This window comes from Anabrus simplex, chromosome 9 (genome assembly GCF_040414725.1).
Source record: "Anabrus simplex isolate iqAnaSimp1 chromosome 9, ASM4041472v1, whole genome shotgun sequence".
NCBI lineage: Eukaryota > Metazoa > Arthropoda > Insecta > Orthoptera > Tettigoniidae > Anabrus > Anabrus simplex.
Genome location: NC_090273.1, coordinates 6,276,426 through 6,302,483, shown reverse-complemented (window position 1 = coordinate 6,302,483; position 26,058 = coordinate 6,276,426). Strand labels below are relative to the sequence as shown.

Here is a 26,058-nt window from a genome sequence, read left to right as displayed (position 1 = left end):
GGAGAATGGACTAGAAAAGGGTGCAGTGGAAGATTGGATCTAAAAAATGCATACGGCTTGACAAAAATTATCTACTATAAGAAGTGCTTATCCTGGAATTCCAAATTAAAACATTAGAACACCGTGTTCAAAACAGAATGCCTGTCCATGAACTACAACCTGGAGAAAATAGAGGTCCTGGAAAGAAGAATCCTCAGAAAAATTAAGGGAGCTGTCCAAACTGAAAGCGGATGGAAACTTCGGAGCAACAAATAAGTTTACCCGAAGGTGGAAAGAATCTCAGAGACCATGAAGAAAAGGAGGCTGGCGTTTCTCGGACATCTGTGCAGAATGAATGCAAAGAGACTTACCAAACAGATGTTTGTGTACAACTGGAGAAAAAAGACCACTACAGCATGGATCAAGGAAACGTAGAAGGATGTGGAAAGGTTAAACATCTCAGAAGTTCGGCTGTTCGAAAGGAATACCTTTAGGAACACAGTGAGGAATTTGGAAGGGGTTCATGCCTCACGAAGAACTAGGAAAACCGGAAGAGTCTGGACAGATGAACAACGGAAGCAGGCCAGCGAACGCATGAAGAGGAAACTCCGCGCGAAGGGAAATAAATGAAGTTGTAGCGTGGTCCTTAGTGATCCATTCGCTTGAAAAAAGATAATAATGAGATAAGGCAGCATTGAATTGGGCCGAGATATTGAGATAAAATGATTATATGTGAAGTGTGCCCATGAGGGTACATGCCCGGAAAGCACACGATAATTGAATTAAGAATTACTTGCTTGTTCCGGATGGAAGTGTTGTGGATGCCCAGCTGGGGTGGAAGCTCGGCTGTCTTCGAAGCAAGTGATTTATGGCCATGGAATCGAGGGTAGGAGAAAGTGAATTCTAGACCCTCAGCTGTTTGTCTCGTTAGATATCCGTCGGTAGCCTACACAATGTAACCTGCATAGAGTGTTGCTGATTTCACATTGTACTGAAATATTCACTTGCTCATAATTTGTTTTACCATCGCAAGGTTGTGTGTTTCATAGAGCCGATAGGTGATGTACTCTTCCAAATAGGGTACCTATTTAAATAAGATCGTAGTAGGGATTTTCAGAGAGCACCTCTAAGTCAAGATGACGAGGTTCGATACAGGACTGGTATCGAAGTAACTGGATCGACACCAGAAGACCTGACAGGGGTCACAGATTTTCTGCAGAGCATTAAAGTGTATTTACTGTATTGTACCGGATCCCGTGAGATCTCCGAAGTTAAGCAACATTGGGCGTGGTCAGAAGTTCGATGGGTTGCCACGCGCTGTTGGTGGGGTGTAAGGGAATGGAGGAGCGGAAAGGAACTGGCCACCCTACCGCACGTAAACTCCGACCCAGGAACACCTCTGCGGAGGTTCGGACCTGCCTTCGGGCAGAATAACCCTTACCTACTGTATTGTGTATTTACAGGGATGATGCTCCACCATATTATATGTTATTATTTGTGTATTGTGTAAGTCTATGTTGATTTCTGTGGAATTACAGGCTAACCAACGTCGTGTGTCCGCTTTGTAAATCTTAGAATAAGTTATTACCCCGGAGGAACACGTATATTCGACAGAGTGATGATGTAGACCTTATTAGCGACGAGCGACGACGTGGTTTTCATAACGCGGGAATGTTATCAACAGAAAGATGATGATGTGTCTCCCGAGAACGCCATCCTTATGTTATAATAATAGTGGATATATCGATATCTAGGTAAAATGAATGAGATTCAGGAGTGATCAAGGAACTGATAAAGACATTTGAAAGCATTACCCATACGATAAAGCTCAGTGTATTATATTTTAAAATTGCTACGCAGGCAATTATATGGCATTTCTCGTGTGTGTAAAATGTTCACAAATGATTATCTCAGTGATTAAAATTATGCTTTTGTATTTGGGAAAATCCATTCTTATCATTTATTAGATTGGCGAATTCGTCTTGTTCTAGTGCCCTACTTTCAAGATATTTGCCCACTTTATTTTAACGAACAAGACCACGGAGCCGTATGCCGTTGTGCTGGTGGAACTTCCATGCCCAGGTTTGTTTTCCAAAGTTTTTCATCCATAAGATTTCCATCCGATGATATATCTGTGAAGGTGGATTTTATACTTAGTACTCTGTCTAGGCCCGCGGCAGGTTAATGCTGCCTGATTATGTAGGAGGCAGACATTGACGGGTCAGCAAGTGAACTACATGTCCGGGCATTCTCAACAAAATCGGCCTTATAATAACTAAGTGGTAAAGGAACACGTAGCTCAGTGGTTAGCGCCGGGTAGAAAACAAACATACAGCTCCGCAGTGGCCGAGTCTGTTGGGAGCCACACAACACATGCACAAGTCGAGCTCTCTCGCCTGAATACCCAACAGTACTCACGCTCCGCATAAACAATAACATGACTCTCAAGAACGTTCCCTTCTAGCTGACAGCAATCAAGACACTTTGTAGCGACAACGTTGAGAAAGGAGGCTGTAGATCAGGCGGCAGTCGCAGAGAATGAAACAAATAGTAAATACACCGATAGAAAGAAAACTATGGCCTGAGGACATGGAAATTCCGAAAGACACCCATACACCAATAGAAGACTCTCAGCAGAAAAGTATACACAGCGAGATTTTACAAACCATCCAATCACAGACAACAAACAAACGAATGCTGCTTATTTGCACAGTGAAGATATGGAGTTCACACCAGATTCAGAAAATCCTCCCAATCCTGACCCTGTAATTGATTCTAATACAATCACAGGACCGAGTGTTAGTGAAAGTGCAGTGACCTTGCTAGCAGGTGACAAGAGGCAGTAACAAGGACTCTCACAACTTACAGATGAAAGTTGTCAACAAATACGTTGCACGTGAAGAATCAAAACCGTACAACACCTCACAGAAAGTATAGACCAGTATGTGCGTGAAAGTGTTTTGACCACAGCAGCTTAATCAAATTCTCCTAACAGGAGTTTGAAAGTTTGGATTCCCATAAGGCCGTCGACAATAAAACATCCGTATCTCTGGTCCACAATGCAAACTTTCGCCTTTCCACCTAAATTGATTGAGTGCATTAAAGGACTGTATATAACAACCACCTTACGAATCATTATAAATGGACATCTAACTGTGAAAATACCTATACGGAAATCAGTTTACCGAGCGAGTTGGCCGTGCGGTTAGGGACGCGTGGCTGTGAACTTGCATGCGAGAGATAGTGCGTTCGAATCCCACTGTCGGCAGCCCTGAAGATGGTTTTCCGTGGTTTCCCATTTTCACACCATGCAAATGCTGGGGCTGTACCTTAATTAAGACCACGGCCGCTTCCTTCCAACTCCTAGGCCTTTCCTATCTCATCGTCGCCATAAGATCTTTGTGTGTCGGTGCGACGTAAAGCCCCTAGCAAAAAAAGAATCAGTTCGTCAAGGATGCCCCCCCCCCCCCTGTATGCTAGCGCTAGATGCACGGGCGTATGCTCACGACCTGTGTAAGAAGAGCGAACTCTAAATATAATCCACGAATTTGAGGAACATTCAGGATCGAAGGTAAATAAGAAAAAAGTCCGGAATGCTGCTTCTTGGCCGACATCAATCACCTACGCCTAATCGATCACTGCCCATTGCAAGTAAGTTGAAGATCTTAGGAATTGTTTTACAACAAAATTTTAAAGATATGCTAAGAGAGAATTGGACGTCGATAACACCTTAATGCAGGTCTCTGAATTGCATCCAAAAAGTATACTTAAATCACTATCAGGGTTGCACACTCGAACAGAACTGACATTTCTTCACCCTCCGGAGCCTGATGTAAGAGGTGGTCGACATAGGCATATACATCCTGCTTTCGGAAATATCGTTGGTATCCTTGACAAGAATTTCACTCGACAAAAAATTTCTACACTTATCTGCTGAAAGGATTCCAGAGACCAGTACCGATTGAACAAACATTCCCTCAAAGAAAATGGACACTGGTGTGGTCAAATGCTAACATTAAACAAGTACCGACTCAGTGGAGGTCATCAGTCTACTTGTTCCAACAGCAACAAAGCGCTTTCGTCACAACTTGTCTGAAGATAAGCGGCGCATGCACTGTCAATACGGTACGTTAATGATTGGCGAGTTTCAACTCGAGGACAAATCAGAAGTGAATGCAGTAACTTGGTTGCTAGCGGCGGCAGTGCATTGGAATTTGACATCATTCGATAAGAGTGGATGAACTTTGGTGGACTTTATCAGATCAATCAAAACTGTTCGTTGGGAAATAGTAAAATACCGCAATATTGAGAAATTTGCAAAACAATTATTTCATTTTAAATGTTTTTATTATGTTATGTATTTACACGGTGATGTAATGAGAACTGTGAGATGGCTTTGTATTTTTTTCAGACGAGTGTTATTCTAATTTTTGTATTTCTCTGTTATAAAGTGCATTTTTTTTTTACAGGTGGGCTTTTGGTTTTCATCTCATTACATTTCTTTAAACTGTCATGCTTTTTTTTCTTTTTGATTGATTAATTTGAAATGTAATTTTGAAAAGGTGAATAAAAATATTGAAAACAAAAAAATATCTGAAACCACCTCACTGCATAGCATACCCTTCACAGACTGGCAATGAGCAGTCAGTGCTGTAGCCGGAAGCTTACGTCACTACACTCTTTCAATGCACTATTGTGAAATAATAGCCAAAATACGAATATTGATGGCAAAGAATGAAGAACACATCGTAATAATAATAATAATAATAATAATAATAATAATAATAATAATAATAATAATAATAACCGTATGGCCTAAGCTACCGTGACGTCATCTGGCTGTGTGCTCGTAAATTTCGACGTTCAGTTTTACTGTAGGCAGACAGAGTAAATCCAAACTCTCTAGAGTCACCAGAGATCTTGTACATGCCGACATCGTACGACATGGAGTGTCGAATAGACTTTTTTCCGCCCTTCAAAAATCCGACTACCTCTCCCGCGTTTGAACCTAAGGGCGCCCATGCTCGGAGGCAAGGGGGCCGCGGCCCACCCCCCTCAAGCTCTCAGGGAAAGACAAACATCTAATGAAGTCAGGCGTTTTTATTTCAAGAAAATTATTTAAAAGTCGGTATTACGTAGAAGTGGTAGTACCCCCCCTCTCCCCACAACCATCAGGCAGGGGATACCGTGGGTGTTTTTCATCTTCCAAAATATTAAAAATACTACAGGCCCCCAGGTCTATGCCTATGTTGGGATGCGGAGACGGACAATCTGTCACTTTACGCTGATTGTGACGCTGAACCGCCACTTCAGATTTGTTTTTGAATCAAGTTTACTATTTTGAGTCGGTGCGAAACTCTTGAATGCGGACTGTCTACATAATGAGTTTATTTCGGTGTTTCGCTTAATTAGATTGATTTGATGAGCGGTAATACAACGCAGAGACACCAAACTGAAATCTTTAAAGGGAAACTTGTTACAAAATTCTATTGAACTTCTCCAGGTGAGGCAGTATAGTCTCATTTTTTCGAAGAATATTACGCTGCAGTGCATAATTAAGGTCGCAGCTTTTGACGGCTGCTTGTCCCCGCACTTGTCTCTACTCTAATACCTGGGCAATGATTTGCAAAAAGTTTTAATGAAATAAGCACGAAGGAGAAAAATCGAAAAGGTAAGGTATTTAAAAAAAAAATCTGTCTTCATATTACTTAAGGTCTGGAAAAATAAATTATAGAACTCACTATCTTTACTTCCCTTTTTTAAAATGAGATTTACCCAGAATGTTGTAGCCGGGTAGCGCCTGTTAACAGGCTCAACCTTTCATTAGTGACGTCATTTGATAAACGGCATAGGTATTCGATGAAATGAGGTGTGGCGCGATAGTTATCAGCACATCTCTGCTGTAAAGTGCAGCAGACAGTCAGAGCGAAGCGCTTGCTGACAGGTCGTTATATTCCCGTCGTCATGGCAACTACCTGCCCATTACAAGACGTTTACAGCGCTCCAGACTCAAGTAATAGGCAGACCAAAGTACGGTAGTGTTCTGTAGGTGCTTCAGTATACGGCGAAAACAAAATGTGCTGAGAAAAGTGCAAAATGTCGCGATATACGGACAATACATGATCGAAAACGCATCCTAGAGAATAAAACGGCTTGTGAGAATTACCGAGCGTCCCACAGAATGATTAGGAAGTATTCTTTATGTTAGAAGCCGTTAAAGTACTTTACAAGTTTCTTAGTTCCCGCCCGTCATAATATCAATACACCGGACAATGCATCTCAAATGAATTTACAATATCAGTGAGGATAACACGTTCACGGTCGCTGGAACTTGTACTCTCTCGGTTGATTTTTGATACTCCAACAATGTCATGGTCTCGTTTACTTCGTCTGGCATTAACGAAGTAATTAGAGGACCTGGAGATGCAGAATGTTGGTGTTTGTATTTACTCTTGAACTTTTTCACCTCATATTACTATCGAGATCTAGACACCTGCATATCGCCACACAATTGTCCCACTACTCACGACCCATGTATCGAACATTTACTGACCAGCTGTATAAAGATACATGTAACTCATCAGAGTCTTTCCAGCAATTCTCCAGTGAAAGTTCTTGATTGTCATAAGCACTGGAAATGGTGAATAATGTGACGGGATACCACCAGTCGCCTCCCTGGAGAAAAATAATCTTATAAATAAAGTTCTAGGGGATTCGCCACCATCACGGTCAAACGGCTATATAGAGTCTGAGGAGGACGTTTCTATGCGCATATCATTTAAAAATCAGCCAATAGAGGGGGGTTTATAGGAAGACCCAAAAAGCATTTTTCAATTTTCTCTTACGCTATTCATGAAAAGCCCCTTTATGTTGTTTATTTTTGTGTGCATGATTTCGCTTAGTCTTCAAGTGACGGAGAAAATTACTATTTTCTACTGGCTTCACGCTCTGCAGCCCTCGTTATTTCAAGGATTCACAACAAGAGAAAATCAGAGGATGCATGTATTTCGCTCAAATTGAAAATTAACCCCACCTGATGTAACTGAAGACCGAGGAAACATGAGGTACAACGTTTTCCTTTTCTGTCTGTCTGTCTGTCTGTCTGTCTGTCTGTCTGTCTGTCTGTCTGTCTGTCTGTCTGTCTGTCTGTCTGTCTGTCTGTCTGTCTGTCTGTCTGTCTGTCTGTCTGTCTGTCTGTCTGTCTGTCTGTCTGTCTGTCTGTCTGTCTGTCTGATTATCTACCTTTTGTATATTTCTAAAAATGGAAAACTGCTTTCAACGAAACTACGTCTTTGGAATCTACTTACTCAGGATTGTGTTATCAGGTGCATATGATGCATAGAGTTGGTATTTGTAGGAAGATTATTCTCAAATATTTTCATTAACATTAGGTCTATCAAAAGACTGTATATGAACAAACGTTTAGGAACATGTTATTTGCGTCCCATTACGCCATGCAAATATTTATCGTACGTCAGATAATAACGCAGATGATTACGAAAACTTAAGTCCCGTGGGACATGTTACTCGATAGGGCACGCCACTTCACTTGTCACGTGTGAATAGAGCCCGAAGGACGCGTACAAATGCTAGTAATGTTCCGCTAGCTACTTTTGACGCCGAGGCACGAAATTTCGTCCGCAGAAGTTCTTTTACGTGCCAGTAAATTGGAGCACTGAATCTGCCAGCTGGTAACGGGTTCTGCATGTCTTGTGGAAAGTCGCGTCTCATCCAAGGTTTTCGGCGAGGCAAGGATGCGGCATTAGCTACAGCCTCATGTGAAAATGGGAAACCACGGAAAACCATCTTCAGGGCTGCCAACTCGCTCGGTCTATCCACGACACTCACAGGTACACTTAAGACAGTGGCAAATAAGGGCTTCTTTCGAATATTTATTTGATGTTGGAATATAATTAAATAACACAGATGTGATTGTGAACGATACATAAGATAAATGCATAGTTCCTAATAATTCGCGCCAGACTGTAATGCTACGCGAGTTCCGCGCCACACGGCGAGGTATCCTTGTCGGCAAAGCAACTTCTGCCGGTTGTATGCGTTCATTAGTTCAAGTCGTTGAAAACTGTATCTAACGATCATCGCCTTGTAACCTATCTTCCTCACATAACCCGGTTTATACAAAGTTGAACAGAAGCTGTCCGATGCTAATCAGTTGAAAGCGCACCCTAGCAAGACCCAGTCCTGGGAGCGAGTCTGGATCGTGCTCTCGCCTTTCCATAAGGCGGCGTACAAGTAACGGGCCTACTCTTACCCTCAGGCCGATCCAGGACAGCAATTGTTATTTGGATCTATCGGCTGGTTTGAGGTCCACTCAGCCTGCTGACGGTGAGATGGCGGCCGTCGTACTGACCACGCGAATCCCCACACGACTCTCCCAATATTACTTCAGGTAAGAGGTTAAGGAAATTGGGGCAACTTTTTTATAGGCCCTCATTTTCGGTTAGGGATATCTTTAAGTGCTGTAAAGAAAACTGCAGAGCAACTGTTGTACGTCAGGCTAAACTCTGCAATTTTGAACATTTTTGAAAGAGTGAAGAGGGTGTTTTATACACTAAGTTGTAGATAATGACAAACAAACTGCTCGACTGACATATTACAAATAGTCTGCCCCGGATTCAGAAGAAACATATCGACGAAATGATCCGTGGACATTCACTACATTACTGTACATTAAACTGTGCAACATAAAGAGCTTCGCGAAGCTCTAGCTAGATAACAGAAGGGTGCAAAGAAATGTATTCAGTGCTGCTCTACAATGTTATACGCTTCAGAAGTAGAAAGAGAAATCTCACTCCCTAGTAGGTTTATAGTGGAATCTCGATATCTCAAATCACCACGGGAGCTATATCCAAATTTCGAATACCGTTTTTGAGCGTGTATAGCACATCAGTGAATCATATATCTACGGGCATATAGTGAATACATTATTTTTAACACTATTTAAAAATATACAGGCAAACTCTATTTTACGGTATCACTTTAATTATAATCCTTATTATAGCAACTCTTTAGAAGATAGGAACAGTAGTGAAACAAGAAACATACCTCGGTTAACACCGTTTGTTACTGTTAACGTCTCCCCCCTTCACGTTGATATTTATCATCAATACCACGCAGCCGAGATTCGTAACTGGAGCTTGTCATCCGCGACTTGGGCGGTTGCTTTCGTACGTGACCGGTAATTAATTCACACCCGAGAAACAGCGAGGCTTCACCGATTTTCCGATCACTACAAGTTCCCGTCATATGAGCTCCCAGCATCACTGTGAACCTTTCTTTACTTCCTCACAAACCACAAATGCCGTGGTTGCACGAGTCCTTTTGCTTTAAGCGAGGAAATGTTTGCTTCGCTTCTCTCAGCAGATTGTTATAATCTAATTCCGGTGGTTTGCGTTGGACCATTTTCTGAAATTTCCTGATAAAGTACTGAACCAGAACTCAATATCAGTGCTAAAGAAAGGTTTTAACTTCGCTGTGGCGCCGAGACGAATCCCTGTAGAGAAGATTGTCTGTGGGGTAGAGAGTGCCATCAGAGATTTACCGTTAAATAAGGCGGAAGAAATTCGTCAAGATGTATCTTACGTGCTGAGAAAAGCGAAGTCACCTCGTCAAAACCTGACCAAAGCTGAACTTAAAGAAGCTAATGTGTTTCGCAAAACGAGAGTATAATTGTAATTCCAGCTGACAATGGTAATGTTTCAGTCATCATGAATACAACTGATTACGAAACAAAAATGAACAACCTACTGGAAGAAGAAACGTATAAGAAAGTTAGGAATCCCACTAAGAAAATTAATACACAAGTCTCTCGACTAGTGAAGAGCTCAACACTTCCAGAACACGTGAAAAAGTCCTTACTAAATTCAGACCTGGTACCTCCAGTAATTTATGGCCTCCCAAGAGTACACAAGGATGGCGTGCCGCTAAGACCAATCGCGAGTACCATTGGTTTTGCGACCCATGATTTCCCGCTATATTTCATCACTGCTACAGCCAGAAATAGGGAAGACAGAACATCACATTAAAGATTCGAAACATTTCTTGCAGAAGTTACGTGAACTACGGGTAGACGAAGGTGACATCCTGGTAAGCTTTGATGTTACGTCACTTTTCACTAATATACCTGTAGAAGAAACACTGGCTTACATTGGAGAATGCCTGTCTGAGGACTGACCAATCTGGCAGCAGTTTGTTTAAAATCCACTTACTTCTACTACAAAGGGGATTATTACGAACATACAGAAGGGGCAGCAATGGGTTCACCTTTGTCACCCGTGGCTGCTAATATTTGTATTTTTATGGAACACTTTGAGTCTACTGCATTAACAACAGCGCAATTGAAACCCAAGTGCTTCTATCGTTACGTGGATGACACATTTTCGGTCTGGCCACATGGAAGGGAAACATTAAATGAATTTTTAAAGCACCTAAATTCCATTAACAGTAAGATCAAGTTCACAAGTAGAAAATGAAGGTAAATTACCTTTCCTTGATGTGTTAGTATATAAGAAGAACGATGGTACACTAGGCCATGCAATGTACAAGAAACCTACACATTCTGAAAGATACCTTCATAAGTCTTCACATCACCACCCCTCCCAAAAAGCAGCTCTCCTTCAAACGTTATATACTAGGGTGAATAATGTTGCAGACGATGATAACCGCTCGAGTGCAATGAGAGAACTGACAACATCCATGAAGAAAAACGGCTATACATAAGGAGACATAACACGAGCTGTGAAGATCAAGGAGCCTAACTTGGATAGTACCAACCAGGACTACAGCAAAAAGAAAAAAGTATTCCTTCCTTACGTGGCAGGTATAACTGACAGAATAGGGCGCATTCTTAAGAAGTACAATATAATTCCAGTTTTCACCGCAGACCGGAAGCTCAAATCCCTGTTTCGACCAGTCAAAGAGAAGCCACGTCTTGAAACACCGGGCGTATATGAAATTCCATGTGGTTGTGGTTGTTCATATGTTGGCATGACAAAAAGGCTTGTTAGCACCAGAGTGAAAGAGCACATCACATCGGTAAAGAATGTCGCTCTTTCATCCTCCATGGAGAACGCTATAAGCCCGTCTGCCATAGGAGAACATTTCTACAGTACAGACCATGAAATCCTCTTTGACCAGGCGAAGGTCATCGCGCCTGTAAAAGACTTCTATGCTCGCCTTGTGGGCGAAGCCATAGAGATCGAGCTGCGCCCAAATAACATCAACAGGGAAGACGGCTTCAGGTTATCAAATACATGGAGACCTGTACTGCAAAATTACATGCCTAACACCACCATGGCTCAGCGGGACGCACTCAAACTGTCGACAGAGGGCGGTGAATCAGTAACTTCCCTCCCAACCACCACAGCACAGCGCCACGATCTTTGAGTCCAGTTAGTGAGGTAGGCCGTGGTTAGTATGGGCATGACTTCCACGTTCCTTGGAAGAATTTCTTTGCTCACTGTCGGAGGCAAAACTTCACATGCCCTGATAAAGGCCAATGAAATTTGGCTGAAAGCTTGGCTTTATTATATATATATATATATAGTGGCTTTAATCCAGTTCATTTATTTCTTTATATCAACCATATGAGTTGGCCAACTAGTTCACCGGACATGAGCTACATTGAGCTCGCATGGGACAGGTTGATCATACACAACCTCCACAGACACTCCCAGACCTCATTAAAGTCGTCCAGGTGGAATGGGACCTTCTTCCTCAGTATGACGCCAATGTATGTACTGATGGCAACCATAACAGAGCGTGTTAGAGACCTGAGCAATGCCATGAGGCCACACACGTTACTAAGACAGAGTGAAGAAGGGACCAGCTTCACTATAATTAACCCTACAAATTGCAACATTTTCATTATTACTGTTTCTTTGCGTAGAATATTGTTTGAAAAACCTGTTTATATTTCCAGGTTGTGATGCAATAAACAACATCCTGTAACTTCATTGTTGCATTGCATCCTTGACATACCTCACTAGTATATTACGTAGCATTGGAGCAAAGACACTTCCCTAGGCAAGGACAATCTTCTGCCATCTCCAGCAGCTGTAACGTAGAAACGCCCCTTCTCATCCATAATAAATCTGTGGTGTACTTTATGGATCAAGCGTCGATGATGTGAGAACTATTCGCTCCAGCACTTGGTACACATGGCTCGAAAGAGAGACGGGGCGAAAATGATTTTGTTCAGTTGGTTCCTCGCAGGGTTTTAGGAGGGTAACAACACGACCTTTCGTCCATGTTTTAAGAATCTCCATGGAGGTGATGCGTTGACCTGTTCAATCCTGGTACCTTATTTATGTTTATATACTACAATTTTTTCTCTGTGTAAGGGGTGATTTTTATTGTCTAGATTCGCTCTTTTCATGAATTATTTTTGGCATTCGGTACCAGCTGATGTGCGATGGCATTCTGGCGAGATTGAGGGCTTAATGATTGACTATCAGTTTCCATGCTCGCCTTCCGGTAGTCAGTCTCGCCTCACCCACGCTTGAATTGAAGGACCTTTTCAAAATGTCTGTATCGTGCTACTTGATTGGTCTTCTTGGAATATAAACTCCTGTGGGTGGGGGCGGTAGGATATATCCACGGTATCCCCTGGCTCTCCTAAAAGGCGACTGAAAGTGGCCTCAGGTGTTCTCGATTTGGGAGCGTGGGTAGGCGACTAAGGGGCCCGTAGCTGAATTCCGGCATTGTTTCCACTTACTTGTGCCAGGCTCCTCACTTTCATCTACCCTATCTGATCTCTCTTGCTCAACTCTTGTTCTTTTCCCAGCCCGGCGGTGTCAAGGCCTAGGGCCTAGCGCCCTGCGTGGCCCTTGGTTTCCTTGGCCAATAGCTTCATTTCGGACCTCTTGCATTCCTCCCTCTGATTACTGTTAACAGAGGATAGTTCCCCCACCACTACCGGGATATTGTGTTTACTAGCTCTATAAGTGTTTCATAGAACTTCATAGAAATAATCTGCCAGTTTCTATATCTAGATATTTAGAGAGTTTATCTCAGTTTAAAACACCTCGCTGTTGCGTATTGGGATGGCTTGTTGAGAGCGGATTGTAACCTGGCAGCTTCAGTCTAATTTGTTCAAGTTCTTCTATTTGGCGGTACTATGGCCACTTGGATCTTCCGATTATTAAAATTAACAGGTGAAGTTGGCCTCTCCTAGCCCAGCACTTCCATTCTGATCTTTCTAGAACTAGATTCATTAACTTGTTGCTCATCTGTTATAAACTCTTCCTCCACGTAGACTGTTGTAAAGCTACAGGGCAGCGGGAACTGCCTTCAGGCACCTTCATGCTATTAGACTGAGTACGAACAGGTATTCTCAAGCTGCAGTACAGAGTTACACACCGACACTGAACTCGGCGAGACCGTCGGCGTAGGAAGAGAACAAGAGTTGACCAAGGAGGGTGTGACAATGCCTGGCTCACCTAGGGTGGCTGATTGTCAATCAACACCCAAAGACAACTGCAGGATATCAAGAAATTACATTTTTGGGTTACAGTGTAGGCATTCATTAAGAAATCCTTTCAAAATTTTCCACCTGTAAGGAATGAAATGCGGGTAAAAACTTGAAAACCTAAACATTCATTCCTCTGAAACCATCCACCGGACAAAGTAGAAATTTGACACATGGCAGAGAGGACAAGTTCCAGTCCTTAAGTTAATACCCGCTGAAACTGTTTGACGTACGAGGTTGAAATTTCACGTGATAATTAGGCTAATCCTATATGTTTTAGATTTTAAATAAGAAATACAGTCCTAAGCAGTTTTGGGAAGGCAGTGAAGCCTGATGAAAGTAATATTCACTCCCCCGAAGTCATTTAACGTACAAAGACAAAATTCCAAATGGCGGTAAGTATTTTAAATGCTAGGTGTGAAACAGGAATTTTTAAAAAATATTCCATCCCTAAGCGGAATGGGGTTAGCTCCGGAAACGAAATTAGTCATCCCTCCAAAACCTATTGGCGTAAGAAGTTGTCATTTTTATAAGAAGGTTTTTATTTTATGTCCTAGGTATCAAATATCATATAGGCCTAGTTCAAACTACACTGACTGACAGAGCAAATGCAACACCAAGAAGGAGTGGTCAGAACTTTATGCCAATTGCAGGGTAGACTGACGTCACTGAGGTATGCTCATGATGTGAAATGCGCCGCTGTGCTGTGCACGTAGCGAACGATAAATGGGACACGGCGTTGGCGAATGGACCACTTCGTACCGTGATTTCTCAGCCGACAGTCATTGTAGAACGTGTTGTCGTGTGCCACAGGACACGTGTATAGCTAAGAATCCCAGGCCGCCGTCAACGGAGGCATTTCCAGCAGACAGACGACTTTACGAGGGGTATGGTGATCGGGCTGAGAAGGGCAGGTTGGTCGCTTCGTCAAATCGCAGCCGATACCCATAGGGATGTGTCCACGGTGCAGCGCCTGTGGCGAAGATTGTTGGCGCAGGGACATGTGGCACGTGCGAGGGGTCCAGGCGCAGCCCGAGTGACGTCAGCACGCGAGGATCGGCGCATCCGCCGCCAAGCGGTGGCAGCCCCGCACGCCACGTCAACCGCCATTCTTCAGCATGTGCAAGACACCCTGGCTGTTCCAATATCGACCAGAACAATTTCCCGTCGATTGATTGAAGGAGGCCTGCACTCCCGGCGTCCGCTCAGAAGACTACCATTGACTCCACAGCATAGACGTGCACGCCTGGCATGGTGCCGGGCTAGAGCGACTTGGATGAGGGAATGGCGGAACGTCGTGTTCTCCGATGAGTCACGCTTCTGTTCTGTCAGTAATAGTCACCGCAGACGAGTGTGGCGTCGGCGTGGAGAAAGGTCAAATCCGGCAGTAACTGTGGAGCGCCCTACCGCTAGACAACGCGGCATCATGGTTTGGGGCGCTATTGCGTATGATTCCACGTCACCTCTAGTGCGTATTCAAGGCACGTGAAATGCCCACCGCTACGTGCAGCATGTGCTGCGGCCGGTGGCACTCCCGTACCTTCAGGGGCTGCCCAATGCTCTGTTTCAGCAGGATAATGCCCGCCCACACACTGCTCGCATCTCCCAACAGGCTCTACGAGGTGTACAGATGCTTCCGTGGCCAGCGTACTCTCCGGATCTCTCACCAATCGAACACGTGTGGGATCTCATTGGACGCCGTTTGCAAACTCTGCCCCAGCCTCGTACGGACGACCAACTGTGGCAAATGATTGACAGAGAATGGAGAACCATCCCTCAGGACACCATCCGCACTCTTATTGACTCTGTACCTCGACGTGTTTCTGCGTGCATCGCCGCTCGCGGTGGTCCTACATCCTACTGAGTCGATGCCGTGCGCATTGTGTAACCTGCATATCGGTTTGAAATAAACATCAATTATTCGTCCGTGCCGTCTCTGTTTTTTCCCCAACTTTCATCCCTTTCGAACCACTCCTTCTTGGTGTTGCATTTGCTCTGTCAGTCAGTGTATTTTTCCAAAGGCTTTAGATGGGCGTTGGGTCTGAAAGTAATTCTTCCGAAACCCTGTCACGTACAAACTTGAAATTTTACATCTAGGCATATTACATGTTAAACAAGAAAACATCATACTCCTAAAACGAAACATTCCTGCTCGACGCAGGAAGTCAGAAGCTCGCCTCTGCGTTAAATAAGATATGGTTTAGAACATTCCAGTTCTATGAATGTTAAATCAGAAAACAAATAAATATTCCTCCAAAATTGATTGTCGTAAGAACTGATGACCAGTGAAATATAACTTTCAGCCTAAAACCGCAGCAAAGCACGGAGGACAAAGTGGAGCAAGAGGAATTAAGGATTGGAACGTTCGAAAAACTTCCGAGATCTTTGAAAAAAAAAAAATTGGTAAAGAACTGAAAGTGGAGAGTGGTGACACGTATTTCTCGTATTCATAGTCACACTTTATTAAGTTAGACGCTCTGTGCCATTGTTCAATATAGGAGTGGACGTTCAGTTGTTCATTTGTGCGTAGGCAAGCAAAGGTCTCCAATGACTGCCTAATACAAAGAGAAAGTGATAGCAAAGTAAAAATATTATCTCTATAGAGGCCATGAAGGCACTTGATGGGGTAGAGTAATTAGCTCTACGCTCGGCCATCTTTGGTGTAGGCTGAGTGAACCTCAGGGCCATGTCCACCTCCGGAAGTGGAAGTGTCGTTTCTTAAATTTTACCACTTGCTTACGGGGAATCAAACCCACGTCCTTCCGGGCGAACCGACCACGTCTTTACCGCCTCGCCCATGCAGCCCCTGATAGCGCCAATATGAATGATGATGATGTGTTTCGATCAGTAAAACACGTCGTCCATGTCAAACATTATGTAGTACACACGCGGGGCGTTGAGGGTGGCACATCCAAACAATGAGCGCTTCTCATGTATCAGTAGTCGTCTTGCTGTTTACTGTTCGTACTGTCACAATTTTCATACTTTTACTTTTCACAGAACGCGTAGCACTAATTAAAAGTTTCATTAATCACATAAGTTTAGGCTACGTACGCCTATTGATGCTATACAAACTGTAGTTACAAAAATATTCTCCTTCATTCTGGTTAATTACGTCGTGCAATTAAAATTCCTTCATACGGCGAATTTTAAGCGCATGCTCCGGGACAGTGCTTCGGCTAATTTCGGGGCTGCTCGATGTAGCTCTTCTCCGTGCTCCGCGAAGCCCCGCGCGTTCCGGAGAGCAACACACTGATCGCTACATGCAAACCATTTCTAGGGGCATCAGCGAACCACTCAACACATGTTCCAGTGTATGGGACCCTCATCAGGGCTTTCCCACAAAACAGTAGGGTTACGTGAATAAAGACTAAGTGAACAACCCGGAGTGCTATCACATGAAGAGGAAGTTGGAATTCAAGAGGACAAATATTGATTGATAGCAGGCAGGTGTTCGAACAATTTCCAACTTCCTTGAAATTATTTAAGAAAACTCTAGCTTAACAAGTGATAATTAGGGAATCTGCCACCTGGACGACCTAAAGGCAAATCAGTGATGATTGATTGATTGATTTATTGATTGATTGATTGATTGATTGATTGATTGATTGATTGATTGATTCATTGATTGATTGATTGATTGATTGATTGATTGATTGATTGATTGATTGATTGATTGATTGATTGATCGATCGAAGCCACGGTCTCGGCCAGCCGCCTAGCCCCGGATACGTTACGGATTTAAGGACTGGTGCGATGGCCGTCCCGGGCTAGAAAGCCAAAACTAACGACCGAGAGGAGACCACGTGTGACCTCCTGATCTGCACGCTTTCGGACTCAACAGCGGTGGCCTGGTAGGCCAAGGCCCTTCACGGCTGTTGCGTCAAACCTATTGGTTTCCGAAGTATTAGCCCGAAAACGAAACCTGCCTTTGAATTCATGTTCATGATAGTATTCAAAGGGGGTCCATCATTTCGTAAATTAGGAGCACAAATTTCTTCTGCCGTCATCCATCATCAAATAAATAGTTCTTAAATGAGCACGAATTGCGATAAGTTCAGCTTCATAAAGTTAAACTTTATAAAGGAAATCAATATTTGCGTCCAAATCTTCAATAAAGTCAAAATTAATCTTCAAGTAGCCTAACTTAATGCGATAATCCTCACTCCGTAGCGCAATACTCTGTCCTGTATGGTTCATGTCTACTCCGTACTGTCCTTTTTCGCCACCACAGCTTTAATTCGACAATAGGCTACTGAAAGATCATGCAGCTTCTCAACTACCATGACACCTCGCTCTTGCCCCGAGTTGGAATCTGCGCGTCGTCGCAATAACTACAAACGTAGGCGACACCAGCCCATCATTGGCTGTCAAGAGCGCTGTGAAGGTTAATGTAAAGGAAACACGCGTCCCGAGTTTCCAATTGTTATTTAATGATATTGTTATGAATAAAACTCTATCTGTTTCATTGCTCTATTTCAGGATGACTCAATGAATGCACACACACACACACACAATTCTAATCAGCTATGAATGGCTACCCGTACTAATTGCTGTCTATTTACAAATCTCTCTTCCTTACGACACAGCAGGCGGTCCGGCCCGTTGCTATACCTGGGGGCAGATAATCCTTACTTTCACTCCCGCAAGTTCCCACATACCGCAGCTGGATCTGAACACAGGGCTACGGGCTACTCGACACACGATGACTGTTCGTTGCTTCGACTCCACAGACAATCCAGTCACATGCACTGAACAACTGAACAGCTCAACAATGTTCAACAGCAGGACGATACTCACAACAGCGAACATTAACGCCTCACACTCGCGATAGCGGCTTCCCTCGCCGAGCTTCAGTTCACAGAAATACAGGAACACACACTTCAGTCATCTCCAGCCCATCCACTCACTGGTTTCTGCGATACCACAACAACAGTTCCTCGTTCAGACTTCGGTGGGACAATAGCGACAGCCAACACCTCTGTCGCTACCGAACGCCAACACATTCTCACTCTGACTTCACCACGGAGTCTAACACTGACTATAGCTCCACTACAGAGCCCAACTCTGACTCTAGCTCCAGCACGGAGCACAAACCTCACTGTCCGCGACTAGCCTCCCTTTTTATAGCTCGGGTGATTTGAGCCAACATTTTCGCGAGGTGGCTAGAGACAGAATCTCCAAGAAACTCGTAGGTAAGCCGACCGACGGAAAAAACAGACGGCAAGGCCGGCCCCACCCACAAGCGGAGGGTCTGAGCCACTAGCTCCTTCCTGGAAGTGCCACTGGGCTGGCACGACGTTGTGTAACATACGGCACCAGTACCTCTACACGTTAACCGCTATTCGTGTAACCGTTTCTGGAGAAAGAACCTTCCAGATCGCCATTATACCGCTAATATTGTCATGTACTTAGCGATGTTGAAGTGCTATTTCACTATGATGATCATCACCTCCCATCTAACACAAGAAGCGAGGCCAAGCTGAGTAGCACGCACGGTTTAACACCACCAAAGCTCGAGAACGAGTAGCCCTATAGGACGCTAGAACTCAGCGGGCTCGTATTCGCGGAGCTGGATGAGGAATGGCTCATGTCCTTCAATGCAGGGTAAAGTGCCATCTTTAGGGTGCGATTGCGGGAATGACAGGAAAACCATCCATCACATCGTACTGAACTCCTCTTGTATGCGTACCCAGCAGACCGGAGCAGCCTGTCCCACACCGCGCACTGTTCATTCCCACGTGTCTTATGCAAGTTTATAATGCCACGTGTTCAAAATGTTGCCGGACGACGAAGAGCACAGGACATTTGTTCTTGTTTTGATTTCAGAAGTCTCTTCCACCCCCCGACGTTTGTGACATCCTGTATATTTCAACTTGTATTTATTCCTATGCTTATCATTGCCTTCATTTTGAGAATTGTGACGTGAGTTACTTGTTATTAGGACTAGGACTGCGTTTATCCTGCTCTCTCTTTCTACAAACTTTAGTTGAATTAAACACATTTCTGGCTTTTGTGAACACAAGACACGGTTTTTATTGGTTATATCAATGCTTATTTTGCTCTATCCTCTCAAACAAGGTCGTGTGAAAACTGCCAGTATTATTCGCATGTATTGCCAAGTGCGTTCCAGGCAGTGAATGACTCTGCCAGGACAGGCTGGTAGATTTGCTACATTCCTATCACTTGAACTAAGCCACCAACTGCTCCTCTCAACGAGGGAAGTGAGGTCACATCCTCCCACACTCTTCACTTAAGCATTATAAATACCGTACGGTATAATGTTCAGATTTTCATTTTGCTGAAAGTATGGAGAACATAGCGTGACTAACCAACACACGGACATAAATCTGAAACCACAAAACAACCAACTCTTCCAAAAATATTATCAAATCGTCATTCAACTATCGATTAGCGTGTGTGCGATCGATCACTAGTACGTAGCTGAGGAAGCGATGGCCCAGATCGATTATTCCGACGAAGTAGGCTAAATAATTATGCGCCAAATTAAAACTACTGAACGTTAAGTTTTATTAAATTAGCTATCATGGTCATTCACCCCAGTAATCCTTCTGATGAGGAAGGGCATTCGACAATAAAAACTCGCCACGACAGATTCGTCTTTCCTCATACCCGACCTCGTAGAGAAACGAGACAACGGATGGACAAACAAACAAACAAACAAAGAAGGAAAATTCGGGAAATGTTTATCTTTAGTCGGGAAACGTTAAATCATCTAAATATCGCGAAATGTAGCTATCCTCAGCTTTTTCTCATAATCCTTTTGTCCTCTCTACATTATACCGAAGTATGAATGCAATTAAATACATTCTCAGATTTTTACGGGGAAAATGAATGAAGTTTGTTCTAACTTATTTTTATACAATATCGAACAGTCTACTGTGGCCAGAAGCAGAGTGGTGAGTTAAAGAAGTGTCTTCTAAGCAATATAACTTATGTAATATCTTTTTGCGAAATATTTGCAAGTTTTATGACATATTTTGGTATACTAGAGAGTTCCTCAGGGTACTCACCTCGACCCGCTCCTCTTTGAGGTCTACCTTGAGCGCGAGTTGTTCCCTCAGCACCACATCAGGGTAGTGAGTCTTGTCGAACGTGGCTTCCAACTGTTCCAACTGCTCCTCGGTGAAGATAGTGCGGTGTCGGCGCTTCCTTTTGGGGGGCGGCGCTGAGTGATGGTGGTGATGGTGCAGGCCGGGGGTGGGATTCATGGCGGCCGAGGTGAGCGCAGCGGCGGCATGGGACATGTACCCCGCCGTTGGGTAGAAACTAGGGTACGCCACGGCTAGAAACATAACAGGAGACACACTTGAACTACAGCCTACAAGGCTTACATATTTAATGGCGGAAACATACGGGAGCTATGACTAAAGTCACCAAGAAGAAACATGGTAATGTGTAGGGCTCGTGAGACAAGAGAAGATGGAGAGGAAGAGACGCCCTGGGAGGCCATCTACCAACAACACGTCCGATACTGCTCTAGAAGAAGAAGAAGTTATTAATTTAAACCTGTTACTCGTACAGGCCTATTGTATTTGGCGTTGGACTTGTTAACAGTGGAGATGTTGCGTTACAGCTGACAAATAATTTGTTTCATGGTTTTATTTTAGTCAGTGACTGGGTTGTGTGTTCACAAGAAACATGGAATATGTGAGTGGAAATGCAAATTTCTTCCTCTCTTGACACATGTAACGAAGGAAACAAACTGTTCCTGGGAAGACAGGGAATGACTGATAAGAGTTGCAAAGCTAATACAGAACTGTCGAGGTCGGAGGAGCCCCCACTCTGCTACCCTAGAGTTGTGAGCACCTGAGGGAGGTATTGTAGCGCCCCACTCTGCTACCCTAGAGTTGTGAGCACCTGAGGGAGGTATTGTACCGCCCCACTCTGCTACCCTAGAGTTGTGAGCACCTGAGCGAGCTATTGTACCGCCCTACTCTAAGCCTGTAGAGTTGTGAGCACCTGAGGGAGGTATTGTACCGCCCTACTCTAAGCCTGTAGAATTGTGAGCACCTGAGGGAGCTATTGTACCGCCCTACTCTAAGACTCTAGAGTAGTGAGCACCTGAGCGAGCTATTGTACCGCCCTACTCTAAGCCTGTAGAGTTGTGAGCACCTGAGGGAAGTATTGTACCGCCCCACTCTGCTACCCTAGAGTTGTGAGCACCTGAGCGAGCTATTGTACCGCCCTACTCTAAGCCTGTAGAGTTGTGAGCACCTGAGCGAGCTATTGTACCGCCCTACTCTAAGCCTGTAGAGTTGTGAGCACCTGAGGGAGGTAATGTACCGCCCTACTCTAAGACTCTAGTGTTGTGAGCACCTGAGCGAGCTATTGTACCGCCCTGCTCTAAACCTGTAGAGTTGTGAGCACCTGAGGGAGGTATTGTACCGCCCTGCTCTAAGCCTGTAGAGTTGTGAGCACCTGAGGGAGGTATTGTACCGCCCCACTCTATTACCCTAGAGTTGTGAGCACCTGAGGGAGGTATTGTACCGCCCTGCTCTAAGCCTGTAGAGTTGTGAGCACCTGAGGGAGGTATTGTACCGCCCTGCTCTAAGACTCTAGAGTTGTGAGCACCTGAGGGAGGTATTGTACCGCCCTGCTCTAAGACTCTAGTGTTGTGAGCACCTGAGGGAGGTATTGTACCGCCCTGCTCTAAACCTGTAGAGTTGTGAGCACCTGAGGGAGGTATTGTACCGCCCCACTCTGCTACCCTAGAGTTGTGAGCACCTGAGGGAGGTATTGTACCGCCCCACTCTGCTACCCTAGAGTTGTGAGCACCTGAGGGAGCTCTTGTACCGCCCTACTCTAAGCCTGTAGAGTTGTGAGCACCTGAGCGAGCTATTGTACCGCCCTACTCTAAGACTCTAGAGTTGTGAGCACCTGAGCGAGCTATTGTACCGCCCTACTCTAAGCCTGTAGAGTTGTGAGCACCTGAGGGAGGTATTGTACCGCCCTACTCTAAGACTCTAGAGTTGTGAGCACCTGAGCGAGCTATTGTACCGCCCTACTCTAAGCCTGTAGAGTTGTGAGCACCTGAGGGAGCTCTTGTACCGCCCTACTCTAAGCCTGTAGAGTTGTGAGCACCTGAGCGAGCTATTGTACCGCCCTACTCTAAGCCTGTAGAGTTGTGAGCACCTGAGGGAGGTAATGTACCGCCCTACTCTAAGACTCTAGTGTTGTGAGCACCTGAGCGAGCTATTGTACCGCCCTACTCTAAGCCTGTAGAGTTGTGAGCACCTGAGGGAGGTATTGTACCGCCCTACTCTAAGACTCTAGAGTTGTGAGCACCTGAGCGAGCTATTGTACCGCCCTACTCTAAGCCTGTAGAGTTGTGAGCACCTGAGCGAGCTATTGTACCGCCCTACTCTAAGCCTGTAGAATTGTGAGCACCTGAGCGAGCTATTGTACCGCCCTACTCTAAGCCTGTAGAGTTGTGAGCACCTGAGGGAGGTATTGTACCGCCCTACTCTAAGACTCTAGAGTTGTGAGCACCTGAGCGAGCTATTGTACCGCCCTACTCTAAGCCTGTAGAGTTGTGAGCACCTGAGGGAGCTCTTGTACCGCCCTACTCTAAGCCTGTAGAGTTGTGAGCACCTGAGCGAGCTATTGTACCGCCCTACTCTAAGCCTGTAGAGTTGTGAGCACCTGAGGGAGGTATTGTACCGCCCTACTCTAAGACTCTAGAGTTGTGAGCACCTGAGCGAGCTATTGTACCGCCCTACTCTAAGCCTGTAGAATTGTGAGCACCTGAGGGAGCTCTTGTACCGCCCTACTCTAAGCCTGTAGAGTTGTGAGCACCTGAGCGAGCTATTGTACCGCCCTACTCTAAGACTCTAGAGTTGTGAGCACCTGAGCGAGCTATTGTACCGCCCTACTCTAAGCCTGTAGAGTTGTGAGCACCTGAGCGAGCTATTGTACCGCCCTACTCTAAGCCTGTAGAGTTGTGAGCACCTGAGGGAGCTCTTGTACCGCCCTACTCTAAGCCTGTAGAGTTGTGAGCACCTGAGCGAGCTATTGTACCGCCCTACTCTAAGCCTGTAGAGTTGTGAGCACCTGAGGGAGGTAATGTACCGCCCTACTCTAAGACTCTAGTGTTGTGAGCACCTGAGCGAGCTATTGTACCGCCCTGCTCTAAACCTGTAGAATTGTGAGCACCTGAGGGAGCTATTGTACCGCCCTACTCTAAGACTCTAGAGTTGTGAGCACCTGAGCGAGCTATTGTACCGCCCTACTCTAAGCCTGTAGAGTTGTGAGCACCTGAGGGAAGTATTGTACCGCCCCACTCTGCTACCCTAGAGTTGTGAGCACCTGAGCGAGCTATTGTACCACCCTACTCTAAGCCTGTAGAGTTGTGAGCACCTGAGCGAGCTATTGTACCGCCCTACTCTAAGCCTGTAGAGTTGTGAGCACCTGAGGGAGGTATTGTACCGCCCTACTCTAAGCCTGTAGAATTGTGAGCACCTGAGGGAGCTATTGTACCGCCCTACTCTAAGACTCTAGAGTTGTGAGCACCTGAGCGAGCTATTGTACCGCCCTACTCTAAGCCTGTAGAGTTGTGAGCACCTGAGGGAGCTATTGTACCGCCCTACTCTAAGCCTGTAGAGTTGTGAGCACCTGAGCGAGCTATTGTACCGCCCTACTCTAAGCCTGTAGAGTTGTGAGCACCTGAGGGAGGTAATGTACCGCCCTACTCTAAGCCTGTAGAGTTGTGAGCACCTGAGCGAGCTATTGTACCGCCCTACTCTAAGCCTGTAGAGTTGTGAGCACCTGAGGGAGCTATTGTACCGCCCTACTCTAAGCCTGTAGAGTTGTGAGCACCTGAGCGAGCTATTGTACCGCCCTACTCTAAGCCTGTAGAGTTGTGAGCACCTGAGCGAGCTATTGTACCGCCCTACTCTAAGCCTGTAGAGTTGTGAGCACCTGAGGGAGGTAATGTACCGCCCTACTCTAAGACTCTAGTGTTGTGAGCACCTGAGCGAGCTATTGTACCGCCCTGCTCTAAACCTGTAGAGTTGTGAGCACCTGAGGGAGGTATTGTACCGCCCTGCTCTAAGCCTGTAGAGTTGTGAGCACCTGAGCGAGCTATTGTACCGCCCTGCTCTAAGCCTGTAGAGTTGTGAGCACCTGAGGGAGGTAATGTACCGCCCTACTCTAAGCCTGTAGAGTTGTGAGCACCTGAGGGAGCTATTGTACCACCCTACTCTAAGACTCTAGAGTTGTGAGCACCTGAGGGAAGTATTGTACCGCCCCACTCTAAGCCTGTAGAGTTGTGAGCACCTGAGGGAGGTAATGTACCGCCCTACTCTAAGACTCTAGAGTTGTGAGCACCTGAGCGAGCTATTGTACCGCCCTACTCTAAGCCTGTAGAGTTGTGAGCACCTGAGCGAGCTATTGTACCGCCCTACTCTAAGCCTGTAGAGTTGTGAGCACCTGAGGGAGCTCTTGTACCGCCCTACTCTAAGCCTGTAGAGTTGTGAGCACCTGAGCGAGCTATTGTACCGCCCTACTCTAAGCCTGTAGAGTTGTGAGCACCTGAGGGAGGTAATGTACCGCCCTACTCTAAGACTCTAGTGTTGTGAGCACCTGAGCGAGCTATTGTACCGCCCTGCTCTAAACCTGTAGAATTGTGAGCACCTGAGGGAGCTATTGTACCGCCCTACTCTAAGACTCTAGAGTTGTGAGCACCTGAGCGAGCTATTGTACCGCCCTACTCTAAGCCTGTAGAGTTGTGAGCACCTGAGGGAAGTATTGTACCGCCCCACTCTGCTACCCTAGAGTTGTGAGCACCTGAGCGAGCTATTGTACCACCCTACTCTAAGCCTGTAGAGTTGTGAGCACCTGAGCGAGCTATTGTACCGCCCTACTCTAAGCCTGTAGAGTTGTGAGCACCTGAGGGAGGTAATGTACCGCCCTACTCTAAGCCTGTAGAGTTGTGAGCACCTGAGGGAAGTATTGTACCGCCCCACTCTGCTACCCTAGAGTTGTGAGCACCTGAGCGAGCTATTGTACCACCCTACTCTAAGCCTGTAGAGTTGTGAGCACCTGAGCGAGCTATTGTACCGCCCTACTCTAAGCCTGTAGAGTTGTGAGCACCTGAGGGAGGTAATGTACCGCCCTACTCTAAGACTCTAGAGTTGTGAGCACCTGAGGGAAGTATTGTACCGCCCCACTCTGCTACCCTAGAGTTGTGAGCACCTGAGCGAGCTATTGTACCACCCTACTCTAAGCCTGTAGAGTTGTGAGCACCTGAGCGAGCTATTGTACCACCCTACTCTAAGCCTCTAGTGTTGTGAGCACCTGAGGGAGGTATTGTACCGCCCTGCTCTAAGCCTGTAGAGTTGTGAGCACCTGAGGGAGGTATTGTACCGCCCCACTCTATTACCCTAGAGTTTTGAGCACCTGAGGGAGGTATTGTACCGCCCTGCTCTAAGCCTGTAGAGTTGTGAGCACCTGAGGGAGGTATTGTACCGCCCTGCTCTAAGACTCTAGAGTTGTGAGCACCTGAGGGAGGTATTGTACCGCCCTGCTCTAAGACTCTAGTGTTGTGAGCACCTGAGGGAGGTATTGTA

At 45.4% G+C, this 26,058-nt stretch overlaps 1 protein-coding gene across 1 annotated transcript in view; it reads right to left on the bottom strand.

Annotated features, from left to right (window-relative positions):
* The window catches only part of LOC136881149 (homeobox protein goosecoid), a 178,957-nt gene that overhangs the window by 83,015 nt on the left and 69,884 nt on the right, over positions 1-26,058 (bottom strand). The window contains exon 2 of the mRNA XM_067153815.2: positions 20,503-20,774. Coding sequence (XP_067009916.1) covers positions 20,503-20,774 — 272 coding nt within the window. The remainder of the gene's footprint in view (positions 1-20,502; positions 20,775-26,058) is intronic.